The following is a 21,881-nucleotide window of genomic DNA, read 5'->3' on the forward strand; positions in this document are numbered from 1 at the left end:
TGACTGTGTATATATATAGTCATGAAATTATATAAATGTATGTTTCCACATAGACTATTTACATAGAAGTTTGTGTTTTAACTTTTTAAGTTGTCTCTAATTTCCAAGACACTAACCCTAATCTTAAAGAGGCAGCAAAGTAATGAGTTAAGAGATCCCAATTCCCTCACTTGTAGCTGAAAATTTGGGGTTACTTAAAATCTCTAGACCTAAGTTTCCTCACCTTTGAAATGGTGATAGTAACAGTTCAGTTCAGTCGCTCAGTCGTGTCCGACTCTTTGCGACCCCATGAATCGCAGCACGCCAGGCCTCCTTGTCCGTCACCAACTCCCAGAGTTCACTCAGACTCACATCCATTGAGTCAGTGATGCCATCCAGCCATCTCATCCTCTGTCGTCCCCTTCTCCTGCCCCCAATCCCTCACAGCATCAGAGTCTTTTCCAATGAGTCAACTCTTCGCATGAGGTGGCCAAAGTACTGGAGTTTCAGCTTCAGCATCTTTCCTTCCAAAGAAATCCCAGGGCTGATCTCCTTCAGAATGGACTGGTTGGATCTCTTTGCAGTCCAAGGGACTCTCAAGAGTCTTCTCCAACACCACAGTTCAAAAGCATCAATTCTTCAGCGCTCAGCCTTCTTCACAGTCCAACTCTCACATCCATACATGACCACAGGAAAAACCATAGCCTTGACTAGACGGACCTTAGTCAGCAAAGTAATGTCTCTGCTTTTCAATATGCTGTCTAGGTTGGTCATAACTTTTCTTCCAAGGAGTAAGCGTCTTTTAATTTCATGGCTGCAGTCACCATCTACAGTGATTTTGGAGCCCCCGAAAATAAAGTCTGACACTGTTTCCACTGTTTCCCCATCTATTTCCCATGAAGTGATGGGACCGGATGTCATGATCTTCCGGATGTCATGATCTTCGTTTTCTGAATGTTGAGCTTTAAGCCAACTTTTCACTCTCCTCTTTCACTTTCATCAAGAGGCTTTTTAGCTCCTCTTCACTTTCTGCCATGAGGGTGGTGTCATCTGCATATCTGAGGTTATTGATACTTCTCCCGGCAATCTTGATTCCAGCTTGTGTTTCTTCCAGTCCAGCATTTCTCATGATGTACTCTGCATAGAAGTTAAATAAGCAGGGTGACAATATACAGCCTTGACGCACTCCTTTTCCTATTTGGAACCAGTCTGTTGTTCCATGTCCAGTTCTAACTGCTGCTTCCTGACCTGCATATAGGTTTCTCAAGAGGCAGGTCAGGTGGTCTGGTATTCCCATCTCTCTCAGAATTTTCCACAGTTTATTGTGATCCACACAGTCAAAGGCTTTAGCATAGTCAATAAAGCAGAAATAGACGTTTTTCTGGAACTCTTGCTTTTTCGATGATCCAGCGGATGTTGGCAATTTGATCTCTGGTTCCTCTGCCTTTTCTAAAACCAGCTTGAACTTCAGGAAGTTCATGGTTCACATATTGTTGAAGCCTGGCTTGGAGAACAGTACCTACCCCAAAAGAGGATTAAAGAGATGTCACAGGCAGAACATCTTGGCACACAGTGGGCATGCATTATATTTTCTCTTTATTTATTAGGGAGAAAAGTCTTGGAAAAGTCATACATTCATTCAGTAAACACTTCCTGTCCACCTGCTCCAGGGTACCCTGCAAGGCCCTAGGGCTGCAGAGAAACAAGACAGAGTTGCCACTGCCTGGAGAGATAGGACTTGTGTAGAAGACATGAGGTTGCTAAACAAAAGTCAGCTTATCATCTGCCTTGGCCCAGGGAAGACTGAACTTCCTGTCCCTGGGGTGTATTGGGGCCACGTGATCAGCTCAGTGAGTTGCAAATGGAAGAGACATGTCACTTGGACACTTAATTTCCAGGGCAGAATCTCCCTCTCTTGCCCCTGCCGAGGTGACAGGAGAGGAAGCCTTTGAAAACCCAGGCTCCTGAGTGACACCCAGCTGTTGGCTCAAGACTATGAAGTCAATGAGACTTGGGTTATCACTGCAGCATATACCAGCCTCAATTGACTGATACACTGTGTAAGCAAACCAACTATACAGCAACAAGGAAAAGGCCAACTATAAAGTTCTGGCATCCATTTAGCTCTCTTTAAGAAGAAACCCTGGTGCTTGGAAAGATCGAAGGCAGGAGGAGAAGGAGATGATAGAGGACAAGATGGTTGGATGGCATCACCGACTCAACGGACATGACTTTGAGCAAACTGGGAGATACTGAAGGACAGGGAAGCCCGGCATGCTGCAGTCCGTGGGGTCGAAAAGAGTCAGACACAACTGAGTGACTGAAGAAGAACGTACATATATCTTTAGTACTCTGTTTTGGAAACATCTACAGTACTCTATTAAATTTCTCCAATTTTGATTGTGCTAATTGGGGCAGTGCTTGAATTATAAAGATAGATAAGCTCCTTAGGGGCTTCCCTGGTGGCTCAGATGCTAAAGAATCTGCCTGCAATGCAGGAGATCCAGATTCGATCCCTGGACCAGGAAGATCCCTTGGAGAAGTTAATGACAACCCACTCCAGTATTCTTGCCTGGAGAATTTCATGGATAGAGGAGCCTGGTGGGTTGCAGTCTATGGGGTTGAAAAGAGTTGGACATGACTATATTTTTGAGGTCAAATAAGTGGATCCTAAAGGTAATAAACCCTGAATATTCATTGAAAGGACTGATGCTGAAGCTGAAGCTCCAATACTTTGATCACCTGATGGAAAGATCCAACTCATTGGAAAAGACCGTGATGCTGGGAAAGACTGAAGGCAAAAGGAGAAGGGGGAGGCAGAGGATGAGACAGTTAGAAAGCCTCACTGACTCAATGGACATGAATTTGAGCAAACTTCAGGAGACAGTGGAGGACAGCAAAGCCTGGTGTGCTACAATCCATAGGCAGCCAAAGAGTCAGACACACTTAGTGGCTGAACAACAACAAGGCTCCTTAGACATTCAGCTTTAACAAACAAACAAACAGAACAGAACAACCGCAAGTTAATGTGATAAAATCCATGGTTGTTCAAGATTGTTGAACACAAGAAGAGGAGACACTGGGAGCCAGTTGGGTCCCCAAGGTAGTTTGCAATATGGAAACCCTAATTTCCTTCCATGGAAAGATGTTTGCTTCCATCCCTTTTTAATTTCCAAAATAACAATGGTGGTTTCCTCCCATTTGTTTTTAATTTTGAAAATTTTCAAAGTTAGAGAAAAATTGCAAAATCAATAAACAATGAATACCCACATACCATAGGTTCAGCAATTGGCCTCATTTTAGATACATTTCTCTTTCCGTCTCCTCTCTATACACACCCTCCCTCTTAGTTGAATCTTTTAGAAGTTGCAGAGATGATTAGTATCAGCTCTAAATATTTTGACATGCATCTTTTAAAAACAAGACATGCTCTTAGTTGATCACATATAATTATCACACTCGAGTTTTAACCTTGATACAAGACTACTACTGAATATGCTGCCAGATTAAAATTTCTCCAGGTATTCTCAAACCTGTCCTGTATAAGTGTTTTTTAAAATTTCCTCCATCTAGGATTAAGTACTGCACTCAGTTGTCAAGTTTCTTTCATCTTTTAGTGAAGAATAGCCTTTACCCCCGTTATTTTGTTGTTCATGGTGCTACCTTTTATGAACGGTGGTTTGGAAAAGTTTCTAGCAGTGACCCACTTTTTGCCCCGGAAAATATTTCTAGGTGCTGGATTGCAGTGGATCTTTAAGAAAGAGCATTGATTGTGATGAACCCAAGAGTTCATCAGATCCCAGGTAGCTTTTGGAAGCCTGAGACTGCTCTCATTCCTGGACCCTTTCCCTAAAACCTCGTGAGCCCAAGAGAAAAATGTACTGAAAATAGAAGAGACACAAAGCTCCTTTCGCTTGTCCAATCTTTGAGTTCTCTGTTGTGCCTCAAAAGCAGAAGCGGTTGCAGAGATGTTTAAGTTTTTTTTTAACTTTGGTTAAGGTTATGGGTTGTTACTGCCAATGTCAGGCACACACATGCAGCACAAACATTTTTGATGAATTCCCTGAAACTCACGCTACACATGGGGCAGAAAGACAGCTGCCGCGGGGAGACACGGAGGAGAGCAATTTGTTAACAGCCCTGGAAAAAATATTGCCAGACTTGTAGACACCTAAGAGGAGCAGGTTTTATTTGCTTAAAACCTCAGCAAGTCTCCCTAGAGAGGATTTCTTGCTCCCCAAGCAGTTTCAAAGACATTTCTGTTTTCCAACACATCATGTTCTTGACACATTGCAAAACTATGGAAAATGTTTTGTTTTTTCTTGATCCACGCTCGGCACAGTTTATTTACCTTCTTTCTACTTTATTCCTGCCATGCAATGCTAAGGTGCCTCCATACGGTGTCAGCACCTCCATTGTAACCAAAACGGTTGACCCCACCCCCACCCCCCAACTATTTTAAGGGTAGTTCCCTAGTAGGCCTCAAGGTGGCGCCGACACCACGGGGCCGCCCCAGCTGCCTCCAGGTGCAGGAGCCCGAGGCGCCCAGACTAGGGCTCGATGCCGGGTGGCGGGGGATTGATTTCGGTATCTTCTGCCGTTATCTTCGCTTATTATTCTAGTGATGCACGGGGCCCTCTGGGGGCCCGATTAGGCTTTCAGCTCACTGACAGCAAGGTCAAGAATGGCAGAAATCAGCAGCCTCCAATCCAAAATACTTTGGCAGGAAAAAGAAAAGATCGGAAACATGGTTTTTGCAAAGTCCAGGTGTGTGGAAGGTGTTGTTTTAATAACCTGAACAAACATCTCTCCCGGAGTCCTACTGAGCGGAGAAGAAACCTAATTCCAGGGGCAAAGGAAAATGTCTCTCTCACCTCTTCTGTCTTGATTATAAGGACTTCCCCCCCCACCCCACTTTTTTTTTTTTTTTTTTTTTTTGCACTGGGGGCATAATTTAGGCAGTTCAGCCTAGTTCTTTTCAGATGTTATTGGTTTAAACCTGGACACCCTTGTAAACAGAAACTCAGGCAGAAACTGCCATTTGGGGATTTATTTTCCGTGGTCCTTAGCTATTTTGTTTTTTGCCCTGTGATGTGATAAGGCTTTAAAAAATGTTTTAAACGCACCTCATTAAAAGCAGAGTAAATAATATTCCTGTAGGAAGTCTACAGACTGAGGGGTGTTTCCTGATCAATAGTTTGCATTTCCATTAAAACTGTGAGAACTTGGGCTGCCTGTCACGTAGTCAAGGAGAAAGACACTTTTTGCTAAAATTTTTTTTTTTTAGTGGATGTGAAAATACTAGAGTTATGAAAAAATAATAAGGTTGTAGTGGAAGCTGGAGGGGTGGGAGTTCAAACCATTCACCTGTGAGCAGAAGAGTGGGCAGCCTCATTTTACTTCGTTGCCCCCCTAAAAATCAAATTAGAGAAAGAACCCAGAGTGCCCATAAAAAATGGAGTGAATGTTTCAGAAGCACAATATTCTAGGTAATAGGAACCTATTTTGTAATAAATACTTTCCCTTTGATTTTTAATTTATCAGGACATAATACCATTCATCGGTAAGGAACGTATTTTTCTTTTGTTCCGTTTTTGAAAATGAATGAAGTGTACCCAGCGCCTTCTATTCACTTCTCCAAAAGCTAAGGCTGACGGTAGATTCTCGAAAACCCTTTTCTTGGGGATCTAATAAACAACTGATGGGGACAGTGAGGAGGGGAAAAGGAATCCTGAAATACAAAAGTTTTATCCGAAGTCTTCTTTCCTACCCAACCGGAGAGACAACTTCCAAAAGAATTCTGTCTAGCGTTTAGCCCGTCACAGAGTGTCCTGCCCTTCGGGGAAGCGAGCGAAAGGGGACCTGATTATTCGAGGTGTTGAAGAAATAAATACTCAGTGCACAAATAAACAAACTTCCCGGGATTCCTCGAGAGAAGGAGAAAGCTCTGAAGGGCGAGGATCTCCGAGTCGCTCTAGGTTCGTGTACAGAATAATAACGTCTCCCGAGGTGTCTTGAACCATTTGCAATCGCTTGCCCCATCCTCGCACGGAGCCCGGGTGCCCAGATCACCTTATCAAACCGCAGCCAAACAAAAAAGACTAACATACAGAAAATCAACGCGGAGACTCCCGAGGGGGCTTCGCCAGGAGCGGGAGGCGGGGGCTGCGCGCCGGGCTGCGGGTTCCTGCCGGCGGGGCCGCAGTCGGGAGCCCGCGCTACGGACGCGCGTCCCCGGCGAAGCCCCCGCCGACTGTGGCTCGGGTTTCTCCTCGCGGGCAGGGGAGCCCGGCTCTGCCGCAGGGCCGGGTGGCTGGTGCATTGTTCCCGGCTTCGGGGAGCGCGGGAGTCAGCTTGTCAAAGGGAATTTATCTCTGGGAAAAGGGAGCGACGCGGCGAGGCTGGGGTTGGTGGGCTGCGAGCGTCTACGCCGGAGGGCAGAGGGGGAGATGAGCAGAATTATTTCCCTCTCTTCCCCAAACCCCACAACACCGCAACCGATGTCGGGGATGCTTTACCGAATCCACTGAGAGTTTAGAGGATTATATTCTGGAGGCATCGCTACGATCCCCGCTTCGCTTATCTGCCTATCCCCTATAGACGCCTGGGCCTGCCTCCTCAGGCGGGGGTGAGGGGCACTCGGTTTCTATAATTCGCCTCTTAAACATTTATAGGTTATTCTTGACGGCCCTGAACCTGGAAACTCCCCGTTGATTATTAATTATTTGCTTAAATAATGACCACATCCAGAGGAGGCCTCTCCATTCCAATTCAGCACATTTACTTGGAATCCATTATACCTGGGCCCCCACAATTAGGAAATCTAATTATTCGCCTCATCACTCATTAATAAGAAAAATAGTCCCAGGTTCTTTGCTACTTACAAGGTCTTTGGGGAGATATTGGACTACATTAATCAATTCGATTTTATATCTCAAACTCACTTTTATCTGCAGAGGAGAGAGTTTTGTTTTGTTTTTTGCTCTGGGCACGTGGGCCCATTAACCAAAATGTGATAATAAAATAAATTTTAATAAGATATAACTCTTTTTAAGAAAAAAAAAATCTTTTCAAGTTAAGACTGGGCTGCAGGAAAGTCTGGTTCTGCGCGGCTGGGTCTTAGAGCCGACGGATTCCAGCGCTCATCGTCCTGATTGGTGCCAAGTCCCCACAGCGGCCGCCTTATTGGTCCAAAGTTCCTGGAGGGGGCGTGGCCGGGGGAAAGTAAAACCTCGCTTTCACCAAGAAGACTTTTGAAACTTTTCCCATTCCCTAAAAGGGACTTTGCCTCTTTTTCCGGGCTCGGCAGGGCAGCACTCTGGACCCCGGCTCGCCGACCCTCAGGGCTGCCGATTTGCTGAGGGGGGGCAGGGGGCTTGGAGAGCCGCCTTCCCTTTCCTGACGCGGACCGAGGGCCAGCCTTGGTCCACCGCGCGCGCGGCGTCTCCGCTCGGTCCCCGGCCGCCCGCCGAGTCCCGAGAGCGAGCGAGGAGTGAGCCGGGGCCGGCGCTGCGTTCGCCGGGGCGCGCCTTCCAAGATGCTGCTCCGCCCGGTCCGCTGAAAGCGAGCGCCCCTTCCCGGCCCGAAGGCGGGCGCCTCGCGCCGGCGCCTCCTCCAGCTCACCCCTGAGGCTTCCAGGCGCCCGGGGCTCCCCCCGCCGGCTCCCTTCTTTCCTCTCTCGCTCGCGCTTGCTCTCGTAGGGCCTTCCTCGCGGTCCGTGCGCGCAGGCGGTGGCTAGCCGTCTCGGACGCAGCATGCAGGCGCGCTACTCTGTGTCCGACCCCAACGCCCTGGGAGTGGTGCCCTACTTGAGCGAGCAGAACTACTACCGCGCGGCGGGCAGCTACGGAGGCATGACCAGCCCCATGGGCGTCTACTCGGGCCACCCGGAGCAGTACGGCGCGGGCATGGGCCGCTCCTACGCGCCGTATCACCACCACCAGCCCGCGGCGCCGAAGGACCTGGTGAAACCGCCGTACAGCTACATCGCGCTCATCACCATGGCCATCCAGAACGCGCCCGAGAAGAAGATCACCCTGAACGGCATCTACCAGTTCATCATGGACCGCTTCCCCTTCTACCGGGAGAACAAGCAGGGTTGGCAGAACAGCATCCGCCACAACCTCTCGCTCAACGAGTGCTTCGTCAAGGTGCCCCGCGACGACAAGAAACCTGGCAAGGGCAGCTACTGGACCCTGGACCCAGACTCCTACAACATGTTCGAGAACGGCAGCTTCCTGCGGCGCCGGCGGCGCTTCAAGAAGAAAGACGTGCCCAAGGAGAAGGAGGAGCGCGCCCACCTCAAGGAGCCGCCCCCGGCGGCGTCCAAGGGCGCTCCGGCCGGCCCCCCTCTAGCGGACACCCCCAAGGAGGCCGAGAAGAAGGTGGTGATCAAGAGCGAGGCGGCGTCGCCGGCGCTGCCGGTCATCACCAAGGTGGAGACACTGAGCCCCGAGAGCGCGCTGCAGGGTAGCCCGCGCAGCGCGGCCTCCACGCCCGCCGGCTCCCCTGACGGCTCGCTGCCGGAGCACCACACGGGCGCGCCCAACGGGCTGCCCGGCTTCAGCGTGGAGAATATCATGACGCTGCGAACGTCGCCGCCCGGCGGCGAGCTGAGCCCCGCGGCCGGGCGCGCGGGCCTGGTGGTGCCGCCGCTGGCGCTACCCTACGCCGCCGCGCCGCCCGCCGCCTATGGCCAGCCGTGCGCACAGGGCCTGGAGGCTGCGGGCGCCGGGGGCTACCAGTGCAGCATGCGCGCCATGAGCCTGTACACCGGGGCCGAGCGGCCGGCGCACATGTGCGTCCCGCCCGCTCTGGACGAGGCCCTCTCGGACCACCCGAGCGGCCCCACATCGCCCCTAAGCGCCCTCAACCTCGCCGCCGGCCAGGAGGGCGCGCTCGCCGCCGCCGCCGGCCACCACCACCAGCATCACGGCCACCACCACCCGCAGGCGCCGCCGCCCCCGCCGGCTCCCCAGCCGCAGCCGGCGCCGCAGCCCGGGGCTGCCGCGGCCCAGGCGGCCTCCTGGTATCTCAACCACAGCGGGGACCTGAACCACCTTTCCGGCCACTCGTTCGCGGCCCAGCAGCAGACTTTCCCTAACGTCAGGGAGATGTTCAACTCCCACCGGCTAGGGATTGAGAACTCGACCCTCGGGGAACCCCAGGTGAGCAGCAACGCGAGCTGTCAGCTGCCCTACAGATCCACGCCATCCCTCTACCGCCACGCGGCTCCGTACTCCTATGACTGCACGAAATACTGACCTGCCCCGGCCCTCCTCTGCCCTGGCCCGCTCCGGCTTCGCCTCCCAGACGCGACCCTCTCAGACAATTCAGGCTGCAGAGACGCAAAAAGAACCAAAACTTGCCCACCGCTTTTTCCGCAGACCCCGGGAGCAGAGAGCGCGCGTGCCAGCCTCCGCCCTCTGCGAAGCTGCAGGTAACTTTAACTCGCCGCCCCGTTTCTGAGATCCCAAGAAGCCCCAGTACAGGGACGCGGCCCAACGAAATGAATAATGATTTAAAAATCCCCCTCCCCTTCCAAGATGGCTGTGCTCACTGCTCCATTCGGGGTTTCAAAAATTATAACTTATGGACCAAATCCCATAGCGACCCAGTAATGACTCTCTGTAGAGACCCCCATAGACTATGGGGGTCTCTATAGATTATGTATGTGCTGTGTGTAATTTTAAATTTCTCTAACCGTGCTGTACAAATGTGTGGATTTGTAATCAGGCTATTTTTTGTTGTTTTTCAGAGCCATTAATATAATATTTAAAGTTGAGTTCACTGGATAATTTCTCATCTTGCCCGACCATTTCTAACTGACAAAGTGAAAATTCAAGAAAACTATGTGAGGTTTCCTTCTTCCCCTGTACAATTATGAGACATAATTCTTTTCCCAGTTGTAGGTCTTTTACAAAACAAGAAAATAATTTATTTTTTTGTTGTTGTTGGCGGATAAAGAAGTCAAGTATCTGATACTTTTTATTTACAAAGTGTGATGGTGTTGTATAGTAGATTCCTTCCCCAGCATTCCTAAAAGAAAAAAAAAAACACTAAAAATTTAACTTCACCTGTGTTTGTCTTATGTGGTCTTAATTGTTGTACTTGCCTTAAAATAAACCCATGTTGTTTTTCTGCCCAAAGTCCGGACAGTGTGTTTGTATTCTCAAATTTTTACAAATGAGGTGTGGTCACCAATCCACCTGTTTTGATTATTTTTGTTACACAGGTGGGTAAATGTGTAGACACCTACAGATGAGCACAGAGGACTGCGGGAACTCCCCTATCTTCCTGCTGGTGTCAGAAAAGGCTTTTGATTAATTCAGAATCCCACCCTGACCCAGGCAATAGAGAACCAGTCCTGGTTGGATGTGGCTGCCAGAAGGGCTGTGAGCCGTAATGACATTTGCTGTAATGCATTTTGTTAAACGCAGAAAAACATGCCAATAGTCAAAACAAACACCACCATTCCATCCCAATGTCCAACCAGCTCCGATTTAGGAGGTGAGGGAGGGGAAGATAAACATTTTCCATTAGCTACCAGCGAACCAGGGGGAGTCCTGCTTTTCCTCAATTTCCTAAAATGCGGGCTTCCTTCCCTACTTTGACAGTTCTCCAGAAAAGGATCTGAACCAGGATTTCAAAAATCCAAAGGGGATTGAGTCTGTACCATTTAACGACTGTCCCTGGGAGTAGCCAGATCAGAGGTGAATTTTAGACCTCTCTACTTCTGGATTTGATTTCTAAATCTTTACCCTATTGCAGTGAAAAACTTTAAAGTCTCGTAGCACTTAAAAAATAATTTACAATGCTTTCAGAGTTATAAATTTGTCAGCTTTTACAGGATTTTAAATGACAGATGACTTTTCAATTTTGATATCTCATCCTTAAAATTTTAAGTAGCAACACAGCCTCTGTGAGGTACAGCTGTGGGGGGAAATGGCTTTACTATCTGTTTCACTGGCTGAAACACATAGCTCCCCTCCTGGTCTCTCCGTGTGTGACTTTGGGGTCCAGAGCTCCAAACTGGGAATGCGTTTCCCACCCCAGCAGGTGAGCTGTAACCTTCCCTGGAGTACAGCTCCCTGAACTTAACACTTCAGGAGATAATGATTTTCCTGGATAACGGCGGCCTTGAATGTAACCTGGGTATTCTGTTGTTTTTAACATGCCATTTTGTCTCTGTATTATGCTGAAATAGCACTGGGGAAAGTTTCAGCATAATAATTTCCCCCATATGTGCAACACAGATTCTTTCAATCTATGGCCCCAGAGGTGGCAGCTGGTTAAGACATGAGGGCTGCATTTTCTTCCTTTTCGTGACCGCAGGAGGGGTGAGCCAAGGTGCTTGGTGCTTAGTGAGTGGGAAGGACCAGAGACAGAGGGAGAGACCCGGGAGACCATTCTCTGAGCGGCAGAATGAGGCCGCAGATCGCTGCTTGCGGCTCAGGGCACTGGGGTTTCACTTTGCTCCCCTCGAAGAGAGGTTTCTGGCCGGTTCTTCTTCCCCAGATGTTTTAAAGAGTCCTCTCTGAAAGCCTGCTCTCATCTTAAGATCTGGAACTCAGAGGAGGTCTCAGAGACACAGGGAAAACAACGGAGAGAGAAGTGGAACCCACCGGTCAGAGACCTGATCTGCCCTGACACCCTCTGGGGTCTCCTACCCCTTTGCGAAAGTCTCTTAAAGAAGTCCCCGCTGTGCGTGGGCTGCTCACCTGACTGGGTAGCTCCAGAAGGCCATGGAGCCCAGGGCGAAGGCCCTTTCCAGTCCCCTGGGCACCTGGGCACCTGGAGAATGTGTTGGAAGCGTCACCCAGGGCCTCTGGAGGCCGTGGGGTGGAGGCGAGTCAGGGCCTGGGGCGCAGGGAGGCCGGGGCTCTCGGAGCCAGGCCCAGCCCCGGCCTTCGGCCTTCGGCAGCCCGCGCGGCCGCCGGGCTCCGCGGCCTGGGGCGCCCGTCGCTCCGCGGAGTGGGAAGGGCAAGCCAACTAGGCTGAGCCCAGGCACCGCCGGCGGCCTTGCGGGTCTTCGCGTCTGCAGCCGGCGCGCGATGCGGGGCGGGGGACCCAGGGTGGGGGACGTCCTGGCCCCACGGATCCATCCACACGCAGCTCCTTCCCCCGCCGCTCTCCTCGGGAGGCCCGGGGCCTTGGAGGAACTGGGGAAAGGAGGCCGGGGCTGGAAGGGCCGGAATGCCCGTCTCAGGCTGCCAGCACTCCTTGCTTGGGCGGCTCTGCGGTCCACAGAAGCAGTTTGCATGAAGCCGCGTGTGATAGCCATGTTTCTTCCTGACCCAGTAAGATGCAGCCGGGCAGGTCTCAAAGATACTGCGAATAAAACAGAAGCCACCCGAGCACCACGACAGAGACCGTTTCCCATAGACATAACCCTGCGTCCCTCACTGGCCTTGGCTGGGTGGACTGTGTCTCTCCCCAGGGTGCGGTTTTGACAGGTAAAGGCCACCAGAGAGACCCAGTGGCCTTTGAGCACCCTGGTTCTGAGCCCCGGAGGGGCTGCAACTGGAGTATCCTCTGCTTCTTGTGAGACTCAGAGAGACACTCAAGCTCTCTGCTTTCATCCAAGGCTGAGAGCTGGGCCTCTCTCCTGCGTCCAGATTTGGGTCTGCGGCCCAGCAGCCCTCACTGCCCTGGTTCAAGTGGCTTGTCCCGGAAGACGCCAAAATCGGTGGCCATATGCACTCTCAAATTGCTGGAGCAATGGGCTAGGGGGTCATAGGAGCACATCTCGCCGTGTAAACAGGTGTCTTTCCTTCCTGGCCTCAGTCTTCTCATCTGCAGAATGAGCAGGTGAGTGCAAGGGCAGTGCTGGATGCCGGTTGTGCTTTTTCCTTCATCCCTGGCTCCTGCGATGGCCCCTCACTTATCCTCGCTCCTCTGCTCTGCTCGTAAGAGGTGACGACCAGAAGTTAGAGGGAGAAGAAAATGCAGGGTCCCAGGAACGTCAGCATTTGGCTCATAGATCGTTGGGGGTCCATCTCCTCCCCTTTACCCAAGACTGCCTGGAAGGTTGCCTCTGAGCCCAGGAGAGGTTGGTGAGCTTCACCCGAAGTACAGAGCAAAGTTCCCAGGTCCCTGGAGGCTGAGTGATCACTGCCTCCGACCTCATCTCCATCCTCAGCCCCAGCCCTCATCCAAAAAACCGGCAAGGGTTTTGGGCCAGGATGGCCAATGGGAATGTATGTGCCCAATGGCTCAGTCGAATCCAGTTCTTTGTAACCCTATGGACTGTAGTCTGCCGGGCTCCTCTGTCCGTGGGATTTTCCAGAAAAGGATCCTAGGGTGGGTTGCCATTTCCTTTTCTAGAGAAGCTTCCCCACCCAGGGGTAGAACCTACATCTCTTGCATTGGCAGGCAGATCCTTTGCAGATGAGCTACCAGGAAAAGACTCCCCTGAAGAATGAACAGAAGGCACTGGGGGCTCAGAGCCTGTTCAGGGCATCTCAGGGGATGTGGCCTGCATCGTCAGGTCACACTGGGCTCCTGGGCTCGGGGGTTTGGGGTCAGTGGAGAAGTAGAGCTGTGAGGTTCGGCACCTGTAGGTGCGGCCAGGCCAGGGGTGCTGGGAGGCCAGACTCCAGGTGAGTGGAACACACTGGTCAGAGCCACCCAGTGTGCTTGCTGGCACTATATACTTGAAATGCTTTCCCAAACTTTGAGAAGCATTCCCTGTTGGCCTCTGTCTTGCATGGCCTCAGCTCACCAAGGCGTCTGAGATGTTGCTTTTTGACAGAGGCATGTGAGGAAGGGGACGAAAGCTTCAGGCAGCTGGGAGGGCTGGGACCTCACCTCACGCAAGGCTTGTCCTCTCCACTGCGGCAGGGTTTCTGCTCTGCAGCAGAAGGACGGCGCTTGTGTGAAGTTTGGATCTTGAAGGTCTCTTACCAGTGCTACGGTTTTTGCTTTGTCAGGTCTGTGAGGCTTTATCCTGGGGCTGAGAGTGTGTGGAGGCTGAAACGCAGGAAGGGGGTGGGTGAACACCCTGACAAGCTTGCTGGCATCCATGGTCCCTTTGAGGGGGATGAAGTTGGGGAGCGCTTTGTGCTGTCCACATGCCCACCCAGGCCGGGAGGTCACGGAGGCCAGAGAGACCACGCTGACCTCAGGAAGGCTCAGTGGCCCTTGACCTTGGGTCCTACCTTTCCAGCAGCCCCTCTGGACACTCTCTGTGCCCTGACATTATTTTTCCAGATGGTCTCCCAGAGGAAATTTTTTCTCTAACTGGAACCCAACTCAACCGGAGCACCAACTCAAGCCCTACGCACACAGGCCAGCTGAGGGTTCATGCACCTGGGGCATGTTACCTCAAGCTCTCTGAGCCCCTTTCTCAACTGGAAAAGTGACAGGATCATCTAATAGAGCTCTCGTGAGGACTAAGGAACCCAATACCTATATGCAAAGTGCTGCCAAACGTCCAGTCCATTGTAAGAACTGTTGCTATTAGGATGTACCTGAACAACAAAAGAGAAAGGATCCTTGGATCTCAATTAGCTGCATACATCAAGCTACATGCTGATGTGCTTGGGCAGGGCAGTGCCCAGGCCCCAACTGCCCCTGCTCTTTAGGACTAAATCAGCATCAGCTGAGCAGCCAGCCCTTACCTTCATGGCTCACTTCCCCTGAGAGAAGCAGATGACACTGCTCCCCATCCTTTCAAAGTGGGAGAGGAGGGCAGGGGAGGAAAGAGTCTCCCCGGTTTTGTCAGGGTGTAAGTGAGGACTCTGGGTCTCCTACTTAGGATGCCTGAAATCTCCCAGCTCTGGGGGGAGGGGCAGCACAGACCTCTCCTCTCCAGAGGGTTCCCCTTCCCCCCACCTTGATTACTCTAGACACACCTCTCAGCTTCTGTGCTCAACTGAGGGTGTCTGACCGCAGTGAACCCACCTTTGGAGGAAACCATGTGGATTCCAACCTGTGCTATTTACTACCTTCATTGTTTTCTGGTGCTCTCTGCCTGGCCTCAGTCTCCTAATCTGTAAAATGGGCAAATCCATCCTCCCATCTTCTGTAGATGGTGCCAGCGTTCTCAATAGGATTTCCGCAGGGTCCTTGGCATCCACACACAGTAGCTATTATAATGTGACTGTTTTCCTGTCTTTGGAACACTTCCTCCTGAAGACCTGAGGCAAGTCAAATTCCTGGCCTCAGTTTCCTGGTCTGCAGAATGGGGCTGATTTTTTTTAAAGTTCTGTTTCTTAGGATTACTGTGAGAATGGAGTGACTTAATACAAGGAAAGCACTTAGAAGAGTGACAGTGCATAGTAAGTCAAGACAGAATTAGCTATTAATGTTATCCTTATTCTCATCATTCTCAACATTTTAGATTGTCAGTAAAGCGATCTTGAATCTTTTTAGCGCTGCTCTTCTCAGACTTAAGGAAGAATCGTTCATTCACCCCACCTCTACACACACACACACACACACACACACTCACTCACTCACACACACACACACAATGTGTTAACTGTCTTCACACTTAGAAAAGCGAGGCGGATAATCGGGAACACGACGCAGATCATGGTTCTCTTGAATGTCAGCCTTCTTTGTTTACCGGTGAAGCAGAAGAAGGGCGTATGGGGGTGCAGCGCAAGAGCAGGGCTCTCCCCGCCGCCCAGCCTGTGTCTGTGAGGCCTCTGTGGTCCCCGGCTGGTTGCCTGACCAACCCCAGGAGCAGGCTTCCTGCCAGGGCGCTGGGAATGGTTCGTCCTACGCTGAACCCAATTTGTTCTTGGGCCCCCGAGTTGGAACTGCCGCGGTCTTTCCGGAAGCATGATTTCTGGGAGACCCGCGCCCACTGACTTCACAGATGAATGTGCTTTTCCGGGATCTGAAGACTTCTGAACCTGCAGGGAACGGTCAGTGTCTCCATCTGGCTCTCTGAGTCACCCTGTCTCCCCGCCGTCTCCCAGGCTCGGCCGGTCTCCCAGTGAGTCTCCCGACAGAGCTTCCGCACGAGGGCGCATCCACACGGCTCTCGGCGCCTGTTCCCTGCGCTCCCCGGAAGTAAGCCTCCGCTCGGGGCTCCTGCCGGCGGCGTCTTCGGCTGCAATTGCACACTTCACCTGGGAACCCAGGATCCGACCCCTCGCCGGAGCCGGGTTGGGGCGCCCTGCCGGAGTTCTGCGGCCAGAACCTCCCAGAGAGGTTGCTAACTGCTGCCAGCACGTGGAGAGGGACGCGCCTCTCCAGACGGCCGCTAGAACTGGGGTTGTTTTTTCTTTACTATCAGTGCCCTGCCCACCAGCCGCGCGTGTCTCCGCCTGCGTCCCGCCCATGCCCAAATCGGGCAGTGTTTATCATTGTACGAATTCAAACTCGGATTTGCCTCCTACTTTAGAAGGAGCGCCGCGGTGGCGCGCCTCAGGCAGCGCTGTGCGTGCTGGACTCTGGGTGTCCGGGAAACTCCAGGGAGGGCTCGGGTGAGGAGGTGGGGGGCGAGGTACCGCGGAGTAACACCGGTGTGTCTCTCGCTCTGGGTCTGTTGGGGCCGGGCACCGAGGCTGGATGCAAACTGGAGCTTGCAGGAGGCGCGCTGATCTGGAGGGTTGGGGGTGACTCTGGAGCCCGTGGAGCCCGTGGAGCCCGTGGGCTGCAGAAGCGCCGACATTGAGGTTCTGTTTCCATCCCAGGATTGAAGGGGGGTGCTCCGATGAAAGCCAGGGATCCAGAAAGAATACAGCTCTCCGCCCCCTCTTGGCTGGAGGGCCATCCTCGAGACCGAGTCGGGGACCAGCTGGACACTGGGCTTCAGTTAGAAAAGTAGCGCTGGGGACAGGGGCCTGAATGTGTCCCGGGGCCTGACCTGGCGCTCCCTCAAGCCCTGCCTGCACCCGAACCGGTTTTTCGACCCTGTCAGCGAGTTCCTTTTAGGTATTTCAAACGTCCCTGCTCCCCTGTGGTCTCTCGGGAACCCCCAAACACAGGCTTTGCCTTCTGGACCCTCCATTTTAGAGTTGGGATCCTCCCTGCTTTCCCACGTTCAGAGATGATGCCCCGAGCGGCGGCGGTGGGTCCCCAGCGTGGTGCTGCCTGTGTGACAGTGGGACAGCCCTTAAGGGGTTAAGCAGCAAACGTGCCTTAAGGCACCTTTAGTGTCCTTCCTCAAGCTACCCCCACGTGCCATCTTCACCCCTCCCTCTTCTTCTTGGGCATCCACATGGTTTACTCAATGAGATGTTAATTTAGTTGTCCTGAGCTTTTTCTTTCTTCTAAAATATATCCAGCAAAGATCATAAACAGGAACTAGTCACGTTAAGTTCCAATCCACCCCCCTCCCCAAAGGCAGCAGAGTAGGGGAGACACCCCCTTCTAAATCAGCATCATCAAGGTTTTTGATTCAAACCAGGACGTGGCTAAATGTAAAATGAGTCAGGGTGGGGAGTGCTTACACCCCAGGGTGAGTGGGTGGGGTGGGGTGGGATGGGGGGGAAGCGAGCAGGCTTCCCAAATGCTTAATGTAATCATGGGCCAGCTGCGTGCACTTGTAAAGTTGTTATAACCCCCTCCTTGTTATAAACAGGAAAGCGCAGAATATAAAGCAAGAGACCCGCATTCACAAATACCAGCTCTCCCCCGCCAGCTGCCAAAGTCCCCTTTTATGGTGTTCCTCCTTGCAATCTCAGCCCCATCAGAAAGACTGTAGCTTCTCCCCCTCGACTCTTCAAAAGGGGTGATTTTGAAACTTGCCCCCAACCAAGCTGTGGACCAGCTACAGCATGCCTTTGCCAATTCTCAGTGCCCCGGGCCATCAGCATCAGAAAAGCTGGGCTCCTGGGGTCGTCTTCTTGGATCCTCAGGGAGCCCTAGGGGGGCAGGCCTGCCCGTTTTGGGACGCGAGGCCCCTAGGGAGTACACCCCACCCCCAATTCCTCCAGGGCATCCCGAGGATGTCTCCCAGGAGGGCTGCATCCTCTTCTGATCGGGCATTCATCTATCTCCTCTCCCCTGCTAAAATATCTGAGAGCTCTCCAAGACCTCCGAAGGCATTTATGAGACTGTGTCATCTCTCCATCTCCTACTAAGCCTGGGAGAAGAAAAGGTCTTTTGTGGGAGGCCATGGGATTTCGGGGCTCCCCCAAGCCAGAGGTAAAACACCCCTGCGCCCCTCCCACCTCCACCTCGTCTTCCTGGCGGGGCAGACCCTGCTCCGGAGCCACCTCGATCCACATCCTGCCTGACTGACTGTGTGTGCTTACAGCGTCAAGGGGTGGACGTGATATTTCAAACATCAGATCAGTGCGTTTATATATTGGGTGCCCGGAAATTTTTCCAAATAAACACAGCTTGATTCAACTTGGGTGGGCGGACTTATCAACAGACTAATTCTATAAACAAATGAAGGAATAACCCTGAAACCGATTGGCTGGTATCAAAAAGACACGTGGAGGGAAAAGCTTGGAGTTTTTCAGCAATGAAATTTTAATTAATGTGGGTGGGCTGAGAACACAGCGACTGTTTATCATAGACAATTTATTTTCCAGCGCTAAGTCAACATATAATAGCAAACTTACAACAATTATTTAACATTTTTAAAGCCATGAAGAAGGGACAGAGCGCGGAGCGGCTGGGGAGAGCGGCAGAGCGGGAGGCAGACGCAAGGCAGGCTCCCCGGGAGGGCCCTTGCGGCTCCGGGCGCAGTCCCTAAGCCGCCCGGTTGCCGGCGTCGCCGGGAGCGCAGCGCGGCTCCCGCTCGCCATGAGCCACCTCTTCAGCCCCCGGCTGCCTGCTCTGGCCACCTCGCCCATGCTCTATCTGTACGGCCCCGAGAGACCCGGGCTGCCTCTGGCCTTCGCCCCCGCGGGCGCGCTGGCGGCCTCGGGCCGGGTGGAGCCCCCCCAGAAGCCGCCCTACAGCTACATCGCGCTCATCGCCATGGCGATCCAGGATGCGCCTGAGCAGAGGGTCACACTCAACGGCATCTACCAGTTCATCATGGACCGTTTCCCCTTCTACCACGACAACCGGCAGGGCTGGCAGAACAGCATCCGCCACAACCTCTCGCTCAACGACTGCTTCGTCAAGGTACCTCGCGAGAAAGGGCGGCCCGGCAAGGGCAGCTACTGGACACTGGACCCTCGCTGCCTGGATATGTTCGAGAACGGCAACTACCGGCGCCGGAAGAGGAAGCCCAAGCCCGGCCCAGGGGGCCCGGAGGCCAAGCGGGCCCGCTCCGAGGCGCAGGAGCGCGGTTCAGAAGCGCCGCCGGAGGTGCGGAGCGCGGCAGGGTGCCCCCGCCCGGCGACTCCCATCCAGGAAAGAGCGCCCGAGCGCCCCTCGCCCCTTCGGGAAGCCTCCTCTCCGCCACCGGCGTCCCTCCCCTGGCCCAGGCCCGGGTCCCCAGAGGGGGACGCGGGCGACGCGCTCCAGGGCGCAGCGGCGGTGGCTGTCGGCCAGCCTGAGCGCACGGTGGACGGCCGGGCGACTCCTCCGCGCCCCGCCTCCCGCACCTCTCCGAAGAGTTCGGACAAGTCCAAGAGCTTCAGCATAGACAGCATCCTGGCCCGACGGCAGGGGCAGAAGCCGGCTGGAGGGGGCGAGCTCCTGGGGGTCGCCAAGCAGGGGCCCGGCGGCTGTCTGGGCGCCTCGCTTCTGGCCACCTCCTCGAGCCTCCGTCCGCCTTTCAACGCTTCCCTGATGCTCGACCCGCACGTCCAGGGCGGCTTCTACCAGCTCGGGATCCCCTTTCTCTCCTATTTCCCCCTGCAGTTCCCAGAAGCGGTGCTTCATTTCCAGTAAAGCAGACGGCGGCTCCTTTCCCTCGCCCTGGTCTGAGCTCCGTGTGAGCGAGCAGGGCTCTCACCACTGGGAAAGCAATCGCATTTTTAAGTAAATGATTTCCTCTGCCTGCATATGGATCGTGGGAAGTATTAGCATCCTCAGCTGCACAAAGTGGGCACACTCCCCTGCCTCCTGCAAGACGGACCTTCCCAGAACCGGAGCAGCTTCGGAGATTTAAAAGACCCTGCCCACGCTGCGCCTTGGGCATCTCAGACTTCCTACCGCAGGCGCAGGAAAATTCCTTGAACCTTAGGTCAGTCTCATGGCATGGTCTTCCACTAGCACCCAGACAGGTCCTGCGCGCCCGGAGGGAGTGGGGGAGGGCCCAGACAGCCGGAGGGCAGAAGGACGGCCGCAGTGTGGTCCTTTCTGTCTAAGAGCCACGGTCTGACCATTGCCAGCTCGGCTGTCACTGTGGCCCCGGCCTTGGCTTTTGGCCCCAAGGAGTGATGGGTGTTCACAGCTGGGTTTGTCCCTAAGGTCCAGTTGTGGGGACACCAGGGCCAACCCGTTTTTTAGGTTCTTTAGCAGATCCTGGGGCTTGGTGAGGACTTAGGACCAATGTTCAGGCAGAAGCTGAGAGACCACACTTTCACTGTAAATAGAGAAATCTTCTCTTTTCCTTTTAGATAGTAAAAGGAACACACTATATTCTTTGGCTAAAAGCTTGATTCTTTTTACTATAAGGGTTGCCCTGTGAACGTGTGTATTAACAACCTCTATTAAAAAAGTGCACTCTGTGTAACTTAGCATTTTGCTGCTTTACAGTAGATAGCTGGATAGGTCCTTAGTCAATACACGTGCTCTCCAACGCCTGTTACCAACCACAGACATCCGCCTATCTCTTAGCTTTATTGTTTAAGGGGTCAAAACATTTCTAGGGACACAGGAAGTGCACGAGGGTTAGGGAATCTTGATTGTTGCCACATTTTCCAGAACTGTGTAGTGAAAGGACTATTTTTAATCTGAAGAGTTGGGTGAAACAAGCACACGGAAAGCAAGTGGAGGCAGGGATGGGTGAGCGCTCAGAAGAGCAAGGGAGTCCTCTGGGGTCTGCAGGGGTGGGGGGCGCCCCAGGAACAGGAGGCTTAGTGGGAGGCTCCCTGGCCAACTGCAGCTGCCTCCTCCCTCCAAGCGCCAGCCAGGCAGGCCCAGAGCCTGCAGCTAAACAAACACCTTATGGAGGTGACTGCCAGGCTGGGGCAAGGAGTGGGCGGGGGGGGGGGGGGGGGCGGGCAGGGGTCTGAGACAAAGATGTGATTATGAAAACTGAGATTTTCACAGCCCACTTCAGCTGGGAACTTCGGGGGAATGCATCTAAGCTCTCACGGTATCTCTCTGGGTTGTTGTGGCGGTTCTGAGACTTGATTTCCTGAACCTCCAAGCTACCTTAATTTTACCAAACGTGGGCAAAGCATAGTAAGTCAGTAGTTCCTGGAGGGAGGCGGAGATAGGTCTTTGAGATAATTTTTTTTTTAAAGCAGATTGAAGCAGTTTCCAGAACTTACATAAAAGTGAACACAAACTTCACATCTGAGAGCCTGTTGGTTAATATGCTGGAAAAGATATTTCAGACAAATAGGATAATTTAAGAATTAGTAAGCACAGAGCTGACTGAGAATTCATGTTGAAGGCCATTTGCTACTGACCTCCAGAAGCGTCCATGTCCGAGTTCTGCCCAGGCTGGTGGGAACACTGTGGTGGGCGAACTTCAGGGTCCTTGATGTTAAGAACTCTGATGAACCATGCTGAAATCTAAGATCACTGTGATTAACTTACAATGTGCTGGAAAGGCCATTGTTGGCTATTTTGTTATCCTGAAGTCTCAACCTCTGTGAATAAAGTTGTTTTTTCATTAACCTCTCAGGGACTGGTTCAGTGGATTACTGGGAGGAATAAGCAGTATAACAGGAAAGGGGAGACTGGGATCGTATCTGGGAACCCTAGCAGCATTTCTTGGACTCTGGCTTCTGAGGGAGGAGGGCTCGTGCGTGGACCGGAGGGCAGGACGGAAAACTCCAGGACTGGAGGATGTTGCCTGAGGTTCCCCAGTAAGATGAAGATTCTACTGAGCGGGGTATGCTTATAATGTTTTCTCTTTATGT

At 52.6% G+C, this 21,881-nt stretch overlaps 2 protein-coding genes across 2 annotated transcripts; both read left to right on the forward strand.

The window, feature by feature from the left end:
* FOXC2 (forkhead box C2) lies at positions 7,263-10,262 on the forward strand. The gene has a single exon (XM_018061824.1). The coding sequence runs from the start codon at positions 7,734-7,736 to the stop codon at positions 9,240-9,242; it is 1,509 nt and encodes a 502-aa protein (XP_017917313.1). The 5' UTR covers positions 7,263-7,733; the 3' UTR covers positions 9,243-10,262.
* FOXL1 (forkhead box L1) lies at positions 18,443-21,639 on the forward strand. Its single transcript, XM_018061825.1, has one exon. It carries the CDS (start codon positions 18,694-18,696, stop codon positions 19,732-19,734), a length of 1,041 nt encoding a protein of 346 aa, XP_017917314.1. The 5' UTR covers positions 18,443-18,693; the 3' UTR covers positions 19,735-21,639.

Source organism: Capra hircus, chromosome 18, assembly GCF_001704415.2.
Source record: "Capra hircus breed San Clemente chromosome 18, ASM170441v1, whole genome shotgun sequence".
Classification (NCBI taxonomy): domain Eukaryota; kingdom Metazoa; phylum Chordata; class Mammalia; order Artiodactyla; family Bovidae; genus Capra; species Capra hircus.